This window comes from Branchiostoma lanceolatum, chromosome 3, assembly GCF_035083965.1.
Source record: "Branchiostoma lanceolatum isolate klBraLanc5 chromosome 3, klBraLanc5.hap2, whole genome shotgun sequence".
Taxonomy (NCBI): Eukaryota; Metazoa; Chordata; class Leptocardii; order Amphioxiformes; family Branchiostomatidae; genus Branchiostoma; species Branchiostoma lanceolatum.
Window position 1 is genome coordinate 3,135,639 of NC_089724.1, and position 13,463 is coordinate 3,149,101.

At 41.9% G+C, this 13,463-nt stretch overlaps 2 protein-coding genes across 2 annotated transcripts; one reads left to right on the plus strand and one right to left on the minus strand.

The window, feature by feature from the left end:
• The first annotated feature begins 1,190 nt into the window (after positions 1-1,190).
• On the plus strand, positions 1,191-3,206 carry LOC136429183 (uncharacterized). Its single transcript, XM_066419059.1, has one exon. It carries the CDS (start codon positions 1,191-1,193, stop codon positions 3,204-3,206), a length of 2,016 nt encoding a protein of 671 aa, XP_066275156.1.
• Positions 3,207-4,556: 1,350 nt separating this feature from the next.
• Positions 4,557-13,268, minus strand: LOC136429184 (histone-lysine N-methyltransferase PRDM9-like). The gene is made up of 14 exons (XM_066419060.1): positions 13,057-13,268; positions 12,454-12,572; positions 11,874-12,049; positions 11,530-11,688; positions 9,733-9,812; positions 8,979-9,234; positions 8,529-8,687; positions 8,012-8,283; positions 7,425-7,686; positions 7,024-7,043; positions 6,493-6,570; positions 6,207-6,318; positions 5,050-5,631; positions 4,557-4,582 (listed from the first exon to the last, which is right to left on the minus strand). The coding sequence occupies exons 2-14, from the start codon at positions 12,528-12,530 to the stop codon at positions 4,557-4,559; spliced, it is 2,259 nt and encodes a 752-aa protein (XP_066275157.1). The 5' UTR covers positions 12,531-12,572; positions 13,057-13,268.
• Positions 13,269-13,463: the final 195 nt, after the last annotated feature.

The window sequence follows — 13,463 nt, forward strand, 5'->3', positions numbered from 1 at the left end:
CCTGGGTAATTTTGCTAAAATTCATGAAAATTCCCATAGTTTTGTGCCGAGGGGCGCCACTTTCCACGTCCGTGTTGTCTGAATGAAGTCGATACTGAACAATGGAGCATTTGCTACTGTAACAAAGAATCGCTGTTTTGCAAACAACATCAAGAGCCTCTGTTTACATCGGGGATAGAAGTTTAGTGGCGAGTGTTTTGCAAGAATCATCTTACCGCGCATAGGAGCCGCTGCACGGTATTTTCCATTACAATGAACAGAAAAATTCGAATGCCGGGTTTGGAATCTATGAAGTCCTGTTCATAAGACAAAGGCCTTGTATATATTAAACGAATATTTAAAAATAACAAATATAAAATATTTCTTTATTTATTAATGAAAAAAATGATATTCATAAATATGATATTCATAGATTAATATAATATCAATATATATTTTTGATATTCAATATCTAAAAAGAAAAAAAAATACACGCACGGAGACGAACCCGGATCTTCTGGGTCCGAAGTGCTTCGCGTTGCCAGATCGGCCAAGCTGCGGTACGTAACTAGTCACTCTGGACGTAATGCTATAACCTCACTATATGGTATCATTTATGCCGATTTTTGCTCGTTTTCTTGACGAAATCATTTTTTTTCTTCTGCAATCTTGTGGAATAGATGTAATATGGTCATTTTTCAGGATATCAAAGTCCGAAACCACAATGCAATGATATTTCCGAACAGTTGTAGCAGTTACATGCGGTCGCCGTCCTGTGTCACATGCAAATCTAGCCTGCCTGCATTTTCGTGCTCTCTTGCCATATAAGGCAACGGCTATACAAGGATTTGAGAACGTATTGCCATATAAGGTCTTATTGTGTGCGACACAGTGTTGAACCAAGCTTCCCTGGTTCCTTCCTTGAAGGTCCCTTGCTTGAAGGTAAAAGCCAGGACAATGCGTTCCGGCGCGCATGCGCCGAAACGCAAAAAACTGCTTATTTTCATAGATTGTGGTAGCTTGTAATGTTTGCCTACCGAAGGAACAGGTGCGCATCACATGGAGTACTGAGGCTCACTCAAAACATCACGGAGGGATGGAAACAAAACAAAACCACCGTGGCTGTCTTTGCAGACTATGAATCATGCTTTGACAGGGTCTGGCAAGAAGGTCTACTCTACAAAGTCATCACTAAGGGTGTCAAAGGAAGGATGCTGTGCTACCTCAACACCTTCCTCCGGGACAGAGAGACATCTTTCAGAGTAAATTCCATCACCACCCAACCACAACAAAGCAAAGTCGGCATCCCACAAGGGGCTGTCCTCTCCACCACCCTCTGCAACCTGTACACGGCAGACGCTTACACTAACAGCAACCTGGACAACTTCCAATACGCAGATGATGCAGCTGCCTGGAAGACTGGCGAAGACATCAAAGCTGTGAGAGAAAGCGTAGAAGAAGGGATGTCCAAAGTCATCCATGAATGGTGCCCTTTGTGGAACATGAAAGTCGCACACGACAAAACTAAGGCGATGATCTTCCCACCCCCACATGCTGACAGAACTAACACTGCAGACCTCAAAATCAACAACAAAGACGTACAGGTGGTCAACGACTTCAAACTGGTAGGGGTAACCCTAGACAAGCAGCTGACCTTCGAGAAACACATCAAGACAACACAGACGAAAGCTTTCAAAGCCCTGAAGGCAGTAAGCAAAGTGACACAAGCGAAGAACAACCCCAACCAACAGGCTCACATCCTCCTGTACACCACTCTAGTCAGACCAATCCTAGACTACGCAGCAGAATGCACCGTCTCCGCCATGGACAAACTGGAAAAAGCCTACACACCTGTCCAAAGACAAGCACTCCTAACTGCAACTGGGTGTCTTGAACGGACAAGCACAGAAGCACTGGAAGCAATCACAGGGGTACCACCTATCGACATACATCTCACATGCAGACAAGCCCAGAGCTACCTGAGAATGGCAACAAAGCACACAGGAAACCCCATCTACGACGCCATCACACACATGAAGTCTCAAAAAACAGCCAACCAGACGGGATCCCAGCTGCACCTGCTACAGACCAGATTCAATGAGCTGAGGGAAGAGCTAGAGGAACACACAGTAGACAAGGAACCATATTACGACAGAAGACTACCCCCCTTTGTCATGGGCACCATAACCGGCTCCTTCACACCTACAACTCACACCACAGGTGGAAAGGACAAAGCAAGAGATGACATCATACACATGCTGCAAAACATCTCAGACAACAGACAACCGACAACAGTCGTCTTCACAGACGGCTCTGCCCTGGGAAATCCCGGCCCCACCGGCAGTGCTGCTGTCATTTACGAACAATGGGGAAGCACTGAACCCTTTGCAGTGCGTAAACCAGTGGCAAGCAGATCCAACAACTACGAAGGGGAGCTGGAAGGTCTTCACCTAGCCATAGAAACACTCTCCAGACGACCATCTACCGCTAATCATGTCCTCATCCTATGTGACTGCAAGGCTGCAATAGAATCAGTCACAGGTACACAGCAAGTCACTGCATACAACAGCCTTGTACATAGCATCAGAAACAAGCTACGCTCCCTCCATCTACAAGGACACACAATACAGTTCACATGGTGTCCCGGTCACATGGGCATACCCGGCAACGAGATTGCAGACAAAGAGGCAAAGTTAGCAGCAGCTGAAGCTGCTAACATCCAGACGAACGCATCATGGACAAGACAACAGGCCACGAAACACATTGAAACTCAAGCACACATGAGATGGGACCGAAGAACAAAGCTGAACACAAAAAGCGAACACATGCAGAAGATAGCCATGAACATGAAGAAGAAAGGAAAAGCACTTGGAAAGAGACGCACACAAATCAACATCAACCGACTAGTCAGTGGCCACACAAAACTCAATGCCTACCAAAACTGGAAGAACCCTGAGACGTCTCCAAACTGCCCTAACTGCGACGCCCCGGAGACTACCAACCACTTCCTGTACCACTGCGCCCGCTATGAAAGGGAAAGACACCAAATGCTGCAGGAGATCGAAAGCACATACGAGACCTACGGCACGCCAGCGGAGAACAGACACACGGACATCGTCACTCTAGCTGGAATGAGAGAAGACCTCACAGACGTAATCAACACACAGATGTACAGAACATTCTCCCAGTACATCGAGAGCACTCGCAGATTCGACGTGCTCAACTGAAACACATCCAGCAACACGCTACCTCAAGTCACCAAGTGCTAAAAACCTAGCGAGAAATCAACAAGAACTGAAACCTAGCGACCAGCACAGCACCTGGAGACCATGTCTAACGAAATAATAGACGTTAAACAAGGACAACAACAACAACAACAATGTTTTGTTTGTTTGTTATTTTGTCCTAGCCTCTACCAGGCTCCGTGGATCGCTGGGAAAATAGTATAAATCGGCCAAATAGAGTGAATAGTATGCCAGGGGTAGTCCGATACACAGTGAAGCTAAATTGGCGACGCCTATTGAGCTTTACTGTATAGCGGACTACCCCTGAAATACTTTTATACTATTTTCCCAGCGATCCGCGCAGCTTGGTAAAGGCTAATTCTGTCCTATTATTAAACCGAAAAAAATAATGCATTATATAGGGCTAGATGGTTAGGTTCGTGAAACATACCAATATTTACGGATCATTGTTTTAAAGACATTTCAGAATTTGTGGGTGCTTTTAAAACCCTCTAATGACCTCAGTTCTCACTAATCACGTAATCCGACACATTTTATGAGGATTGTTGTGAAATATGCTTGCTATTCACTACTCATGATCAGGCTTAATAGATGTATCCATGATCCACGAAGTCACGGCCTAGCCAGCAAAGCAATTTCTTATGAGAATAATTGGCCAGATCAGTAATGTTATCATTTACCCATCCGGCTGCGCATGGCCAGTCAAAACCTATATACGGAGGCCCTATTATTCTCCCAATAGCTTTTTGTCTGATAGAGACTAAACAATGTTGTAAACGTACAGAAGAGTGCATCACAACACCAGAATATAGTGTGAACATTAGAAAAGTTTAATAACAACTTTATATCTTCACAAAGTCTTCTATCCAGAGAAATTTAATAATCGGCAACCAATGCACACAACTTGTAATGAACTGCATAGAACACAAGTTAACAACAGTAGCTTAGGTAGCAGTACTCTAACAATAGTTTCTAAAAAGTTGTAGTACAAGGCTGTGTTGTAAACCTTATAAAGAATGCTCAATCTATCACCATAGAAATAGGAATCAACTAACATGAAGTGTCTTTGCTGTTGATTTCCCAATATATTCAACCTCATCCAACCTATCTTTTATATCGATTAGATATATTAACTTTGAACCATGTGACAAAGAACTTCAAAAAGTTTACTTCTGAACATTAAAAGAATACTAGTTAAAGATATATTACCTCATATCATCACATCTAAAAACTATGCTTAATATATTGACATCATAAACTTTGAGACTAAGTACATGTATGCTTATACATTTCATAATTCACCAAATTGACAACTAGGTAATATGGACTTGGCTAATGGACATTACTGCACATGGGAACTGGAGAAAAATACAAGCAATTTCACATAAAAAGCATCAGGCCATTTCATAGACTAACAGAAACTATGTTGTTGATCCTAAATCTATAGATATATCATCCATGCCAACATCATCAAATTTCAGTAACACTTGATGACATATGAATGAACCAACAGTAGTATATCAAGAGGATATCCATACATTTCACAATCAACGTATTTGCTCTAATAAAAAATATTTACTTGCTACATATACATTTTAAAAAGTGTGATTTCTTCCATCCTTATGTTCTTAGCAGCAGGGTCAAGTAGCAAAGTCTGGACCACACACAGTAGCAAGATGTCTCAAGTCAAAAGTCAAGTAATGACTTTAAATTATATTACTTATTGAAACTGCCCCTATTTGTGACACATTTGTATAAAGGCTATGGTGTAGATCAATATGGTCTTAGCTTCTGTGTTGTTCCTGCATGTGGGTTCTTAGCTTACCTGGTGCCATAAAACCCTTGCTACACACCTGACACCTGTGGGGAAACTCCTCAGTGTGATTACTGATAACATGTGTCTTCAAATTGTTCCTCTGTGTAAACCTCCTGTCACAGTATTCACACTTGTATGGCTTCTCACCGGTATGAATTCTCATGTGTTTCTGTAGATCACCTGTCCTTGTACACCCCTTCCCACACTGTGTACACACATGCGGCTGCTGACCAGAATGTGTTAACATGTGTCTGGTCAGGTTTCCCTGTCGGTTGAATGACCTTCCACATTCCTCACACCTGTAGGGTTTCTCATCAGTGTGAACCAGCTGGTGTCTCTTCAGGTTTCCCTTCTCTGTAAATCCCTTTCCACAGGTGGGACACTTGTGTGGTCTCTCTCCTGTGTGGGTCACCATGTGACTTTGCAAATTAGCTGAATTGTCAGTTGAATAATTGCAGTGCTTACATCTGTGCCTCTTGACCCCTGACCTATCACCATGTTTCTTCACATGCCTGTCCAGGTAGTCCTGGGTGGAGAACAGGTTCCCACACATGCTACACCTGTAGCCTGTAACTGCACCTGTCTGGATACCTGCAGAGGCATAACAGTTGATAATTTCAGTATGATATTCAAAATGAGGACCTGACATGTACATGTATGCTTGGGTGGAGAACTATAGTGGAGAACAGCCTCTAACACCTTAAAGTGCACCTGCCTAGATACCTGGATAAAACAATCAGCTTTGATTTGGTCTCACAAACAAAATGTGGACCTGGCATGCCTGGATGATATGTCTATTAACTACCACCTGCTGCACCTGTATCCTGCAACTGTACCTCTCCGAACACCTACATAGCAGGTAACATTTTCAGTATGGATGGTCTTCAACAAAGTATAAATTAGGCAGGTCTTGTGTTGCTTTGCATATTTGTCTAGGGAGTCTGGAGTGGATAACAGCCTCCCACACCTGGCTGCACCTGTCCTGATACCTGCAGGGACATCAAAGGTAACAGCTTTAGTGTGGTATTGTAACAAAGTGTGAACCTGACATGTCTGAATGTACCTTCATGTGTATGTTTGAATAGTCCTGGGTAGCAAACACCCTTCCATATATGTTGCACTTGCGGCAAAGAACTGCACCTTTCTGGATATCTAGACAGGCATACCAGGTGACTGTTCATACATGTCTGTGTGGGTCTTCACATGTCTGTCCAAGGAGTCAAAAGAGCTGACCACACCTGTCACACCTGTGGTCTGCACTGGTTCCTGTCTGGCTACCTGCAGAGATATAACAGGTTGCACCTTCAGTATACTTTCAAACAATATGATGAAATGGGAGGGGAACAGATTCCAACACCTGTTGCACCTGTAATCTGCAATTGCACTAGTTTAGACACCTGTATAGACATAACAGTGTACATCTCCAGTACTATCTGAAAACAATGACATAACAGCATTGGCCTTCACTAGTCTTTGGTAGGCTGCCATGCCTGCTGCACCTGTAGCCTGCAACTGCACCTGTTTAGACACCTGCAGAACATAACAGGTAACATCTTAAGTATGATATCCAAACAAAGTGTGGACCTGACCTGTCAACTTGTTCTTCGCATCTGTAGTTTATAATTGTTGTTATTGTTGTGAAACAGCTGCCTACACCTATCACACTTGTAGCAGGCAACTGCACCTGTCTTGATACCTGCAGAGAAATATCATGGCAACAGGCAACATCTCAGGATAGTTTCCAAACTGTGTGGACCTGACATGTATGAATGTGCTTTGAACACAGGTCTGTCCAGGTAGCCTTTGGTGGAGAGCAACTTCCCACACCTGTTGCACCTGTAGCCTGCAACTGCACCTATTTGGATACTTGTAGAGACATAACAGGTAGCAGCTTCAGTATGACAAAGTGTGGTTCTGAAATGTCTGAATGTCTAAGTCCTTTCTTGTAGATAGCTTCCCACACCTGCTGCAGCTGTAGCCTACAGCAGCACCTGTCTGGAAACCTGCAAAGAAATAAACAGATTCAATATGCAAACCTGACAAAAGCAATGTGTGGACCTAAATGTCAGAATACAATGGTGATTTGGATGTTTAGCCAGCTGGAGAACATCCCACCACACCTGGTGCACCAGTAGCCTGAAACTGCCTTGAAAATACCTTGGCGAGGATGTTGATACAGTAAACTGTAACTCTTAATTTTTGCTGTGGTTTTCTTACACATCTTGCGAACTGCTTAGAAAACACATTCTCCCTAGAATAGCCAACTTTTCTCAGAGTTAAGCTTACAGTGACTAAGAGCATAGTTCACACTGAAGAAAACACAGCATACTCTACTCCAAATTCTCGGGACTGAGATGGATTTCATACTAAAGCCTATGCCTTACTTTGCTTATTGGGCTCCTCTCCTTTTGTCTCTGCCTTTTCTGAGATGCCCAGCTCCTTGGCGTACTCGTTCCCATACCACACCAGCAGCTCTGTGCCAGGGGGAACAGGCTTGTAGGTGCGGTAGTAGATGTTCCTGTAGTACTGGAAGGCCACCAGGTTCTGTTCCTCCTCATTTCTAGCACAGTTGACGTAACGCATCCAGCTGCTCTTGGTCACATCAGTGGCGTCAATGTAGTACTTCACCTTGTCATTCTTGGAGATCTGCATGGGAAATATTAGGTTTGCATAGAGTGATGTGCTGCATCTATGAATCATGATGTTATCTACAATTTTGTGGCACATTTCAGATAAATATATGTTACCTAGTATTATATCTGCAGAAGTAATTCCAATTTGAAGATAAAAAGAATCACTTACGGTAGCTTGTTTCCATTGATTTCCTTTTAGGACAAATAAGATGCAGGGTAACAATGCTAAGTTCTTAAAAAAACCCACAGAGAATATCATAATAACAATGATTACAACAATGGAGCTAAATCACTATATCATTAATATACCAGAGAAAAAATAAGACAAGGTCACTTACTTGCCAAGCATATCCACTGGTCATTCCTATCTCGGGACCACTGATTTTCCCATCATATGGCCCAAACACCAGGCTCTTAGGCATGGCTTTCCCATCCAGCCAGACCCCATCTCCTGCCCCCTTGATCTTAGAAGGACAAACAGACAAGAAGTCGGGTAGGGTGCGAACTGCTCTGTTTTCTTCTCCCTTGGGAACTTCTTTGTCCTTCACCACAGTAAGTGGGCCATGGACGGGACAGTCCCCTTCATACAGCTCATTGCAGTCTTCACAGACTGAAACAAAATAAAGTCATGGCGTTAATTGCAATTAACGTTTTTAAGAATGTAATGAATGTGTCACCAAAACATATAAAACACAATGGCACAGTACTGATATATCATTCTAGACTACCTAACAACTTTGCTTGTTATAGGGTGTTCAATGCAACAACTATTTCTCTTTGAACATACAAAACAACAAGCAGATGAAGAAATTTCATTGAAACAACTAACAACAAAAACAATCATAAAGTACATACACAAATAGTGGTCATCATCCGGAAGTTCAACTTCCTTATAGTTCTTTCGTGGAATGTTGCGTTGTGGATAGCGGCTCTTCTGTGACTCCCCTGTATCCTCTACTGGCTCCTTCTTCAGTTCTGGCTGCTTTGCTGGTTGCAGTGTTGTGGTCAGCAGCTCTGATGTAACACAAGACATCATGGTGGACTAATTTTGATTGTAGAGGGATGTGAAAGAAGGCAATTCATTGCAACATTATCCTAGTTTTGCACTTGTTTTTTTTTTTATATAAAAGCCTGCTGGCTATGTGGGGGTCAGGAAGTATCTGTCAGCTATTCCAAAATCTATGGACCGGTAGACATGTCTACATCCACTCATAAATCAGGTAAATGTTTTAGGATGATGGGTAGAAATTATGCCAGCCTAACTGTTCAACCTGCAATAATTGAACAGGAAAGAGTGACAAATACCTTCCTCCAAATCCGTACTGATGTCTGACTCTGAACCTTCCTCCTGTCCATCCTGTGGTCCAGCAGCCTCCTCTTGCTGGATCTCTAACTCTAGATCCTTCATCTTCTTCTCCAGCTCTGCTATACTGGCTGCTGTGGCTGCCTGGACTTCAGCCACCTCCTCAGCTTGGAAACCCAGGAATATTTTTGCACCATCATCACCGCTCTCCATTGTCTCTGGGGCTTTGCTGACTGTTGCCACAGCTTTATTTTTTGCCTATTGATGCAAGAGATATTGTTATCATGGTATATGTCCATCACAATAAAAAGATATTGCCAGGCCTCTCATGTACCCTTTTGTTGTGTTTGTAGACTTTACCTGTCCTTGGTGCTGATTGTTTCACTGACAGCAGAGAGTACCTCAACATTCAGGTTCACACCAACTTCTTGACATAGAATCATTGGTGTTGACAAACTATCTTACAGAGTTGTGGGTTGATTGGTAAAAGTTTGTGAGTACACCAGTAAGGCAAGAACTGTGCATTTAAGGATGGCATTTCAGCACCACGTAACCCATCTACAAAAAGACATATCATTTGTTTCTAATTTACTCATGTATGTAAGTTATGATACATTTGCTTAATGTGATTCCTCTTATTTTATCTATCCCTCAAGTATTAAATAAGCAAAAACAAGCTGGAGGTAAAATGGGCATAAGTAAATATTGCATGTCAAAAGCAGTTGAATGGCATTCAGAACTGGTGTCTCGACATACCTTAGATTTTTGATGTGGACCATTGGTCTGGGGTTTGGGTTTCGACACCCTGGGTTTCTTGGGAGGCAACAAGAACCAAGCTGTGGGTAGATTACAAGATATTATTTTCAAAGAGCTCACTGCAAACAGTCAAAGGACTTCACCAACAAGAGCAGACTATAGCAATACAATAGCAGGAAATTTATGTATTAGCCAATCTTGAACACACATGTGAGGGAATTGATTTTTTGCTTAAAATAGGAAGATAGTTAAACCATACTAATCATAAAAGGCACCAGTGTGTAAACAAGAGCTTTTAAAAAAAGCTGGCGTTTCGGCTACGTTTATGAGTGTGAATTGTCTTTTCCCTTTACTTGAAGTAAAATCTGCCAGAGGAAGTCATTCAAGGGCTGTTCAGTCTATAAGAAAAATTGTCATTTTGGGAAATGAAATGAGTACTGTTTTAATAGAGAAAGGCAGATTGGGGAAAGCAATTTTGAAGTTACGTCACTTAACTTAAGTGCTTTTGAAAAAGCTGGTCTTGGCCTACAACTTGTACTTATTTGTAAAATGTATAATAGGCTCATTATAAAAGCTATCAATGTAATTATGTACGCAATAAAACATAAAATTTGAAAAAGCACCATTGAATCATCAGCACTATGGTAATTAAGTGAAATAGAAGTTCATAACAGCTAAGGTTCTATCTAAAATGACTACCAAATGTCAAACAAATCAACAGCTACCTCATCCGTATTATTCTGGTTTCCACATTTACAACATTTCTTCCTTATTTTCCTGGGTAATTTTGCTAAAATTCATGAAAATTCCCATAGTTTTGTGCCGAGGGGCGCCACTTTCCATGTCCGTGTTGTCTGAATGAAGTCGATACTGAACAATGGAGCATTTGCTACTGTAACAAAGAATCGCTGTTTTGCAAACAACATCAAGAGCCTCTGTTTACATCGGGGATAGAAGTTTAGTGGCGAGTGTTTTGCAAGAATCATCTTACCGCGCATAGGAGCCGCTGCACGGTATTTTCCATTACAATGAACAGAAAAATTCGAATGCCGGGTTTGGAATCTATGAAGTCCTGTTCATAAGACAAAGACCTTGTATATATTAAATGAATATTTAAAAATAACAAATATAAAATATTTCTTTATTCATTAATGAAAAAAATGATATTCATAAATATGATATTCATAGATTAATATAATATCAATATATATTTTTGATATTCAATATCTAAAAAGAAAAAAAAAATCCATGCACGGACACGAACCCAGATCTTCTGGGTCCGAAGTGCTTCGCGTTGCCAGATCGGCCAAGCTGCGGTACGTAACTAGTCACTCTGGACGTAATGCTATAACCTCACTATATGGTATCATTTATGCCGATTTTTGGTCGTTTTCTTGACGAAATCATTTTTTTTCTTCTGCAATCTTGTGGAATAGATGTAGCAGTTACATGCGGTCGCCCTCCTGTGTCACATGCAAATCTAGCCTGCCTGCCTTTTCGTGCTCTCTTGCCATATAAGGCAACGGCTATACAAGGATTTGGGAACGTATTGCCATATAAGGTCTTATTGTGTGCGACACAGTGTTGAACCAAGGAACCTCCTTGGTTGAACCAAGCTTCCTTCCTTGAAGGTAAAAGCCAGGACATTGCGTTCCGGCGCGCATGCGCCGAAACGCAAAAAAAAAGTTACCAGTTACCTGAGAACTATAAGTATAGCAATGTCAGTTGTATTCACAATATTGTTACTTGAAATGTGATATTCTGCTAGCTTCCCTTGACAAAAAGCATAGCACTCACGTTTCTTTGGCGGCTGGTTCTTCTTCCTCTCTAGTTCAGGCGTCCATTCCTCATCTTCCTCTGACTCACTGCTGGTGAGAGGTGGGGTGGGGGGCTCTTTGGGCTGAACCAAGCTACGTCTGTTCCTTTCCATGAAGTAGGGTTTCTTACCAGGCAGACCTAACATGGAAAAATTAGAAATGGCAAATTTGACATGACAGAATGGCCAAACCATGTGAAATTTCCTAAAATTCTGACTACAGTATATACATGTGTAAGATTCAGACTTTATCCATGGTATACTTTGCTCAGAAGCAGTCATCAAAACAATCTAAGAATTCCAACTGTAACGATCAAAAACTTACCAAGCATCCTCATGACGTCGTAGTTACGCTTCATATTCCGATATCGCGTCATCTCGATTTTGCTGAGCTCTGCCAGTTCTTCCTTGCTGAAGTACTGCTCGACACGAATATCTTCAGTCTCTGGGACTTTGCTCATGTCAAAGTCCGTGTCTATCATGCTTGCAAATGGGTTTGAACTGGGAGATAGAAAACGATATGTCAGAATGAGAATCAAACTAAATCATCAATGGTAATTACACAAATAGTTATTGCAAAAGACATTTATTTCAAGTAAAGTGCAACTGGTGCCAATGGCATTTCTTTGTGTACTGCATCACAGGAGTATGTTATGTGCAAAGTTATAACATCGTTTAATCTTAAAAAGTGCAGCTCTAGGTTCGAATTGTAGACATGGCAAATAAGCATGATACAGTAAACCCTTATCACCACAAAAAGTTGGTGGGGGGAGGATAATTATATATATATAAACAGAAGAAAATCTATTTCTAATACATTGTATTTTGCATAAAACTGATGATGATGTTTTATTCATCTAGCTCATAATTTTAATTGTGAAATTGTTAAAAATCAACACGAATACCTGCTGCTGCTGGCTGCCTGCTTGCTGTTGTTCTCGTCGTCTGATCCTGACGAGCTCGCGCTGCTGACAGACGCCATCTTCACACTGTCGTCTGCACTTTACAAATGGCGGGAAAACTCCTGTCATGACAGATCAGTGCAGTTTTAGCCTACAGTACAAATCTGCAATACTGCCCGCAATTTTCTAAGTGTTTCTACGACTAGTAAATACTAGAGCCGACTTCCCTTCGATGACAATTGGTCTACGCTGGCAAATACAACGTTACGTGGCTGTAACATAATCTTACACGACTGAAGTTGCAGTCAGTGGAAAGTAAACAAACCCTCAACACATAGGAATCCCGGCACATAACGTAGTTCACAGGACTCATACAGTTACATTGTGTTTTCCCGAAACGAATGAAATGGCCTTCGTCTGAATATAAGACAAGAGGAATATTTTAATGACAAGTAGAGGTACAAATGTAAACAAAATCCTGTCAGAGGACGTCGCGATCGTGTCACCGAGTTGTCAAAATATCGTCTGCACAGAGCTGAGACAAAAATTAAAAGTCTGACAGAAATTTGACTTGACACGGCAGAGACGTAATGTGTAAAGATTTACCGAATGCTTCTACGGCCTGACGAAGTCGAATTCCGCTAAATTCCAACTCCTTTGCGAAGAAAATCACGATTCTGAACGCACAAAACTGCTGAACGTCCGTTCTGCAGTAGAATCGGCGGCAAAATGACTTCGGGAACATTCGGAGGTCGATTTTCCCACAATGCACAGCGTCGTACTTTTTCGGCGGCCGTTCGGGTGTAATCGGGCAATCTCGTAAGTGAACGAAGACTGTTGAAGCAAGGACTCCAAGGAGGGTCGACTTTGAGTTACTTTGTTCATAATTACAAGAATGTTTATCAAGGAGTCCTTGGGCTTATCGACTTTAATAAAAGAAAGGATTTGAAGCTCCCTAGTGGATGTAAACAAGCTTTATTTGCTCTAAGGTCCTCCAAGGAGGTTTTGGGTCA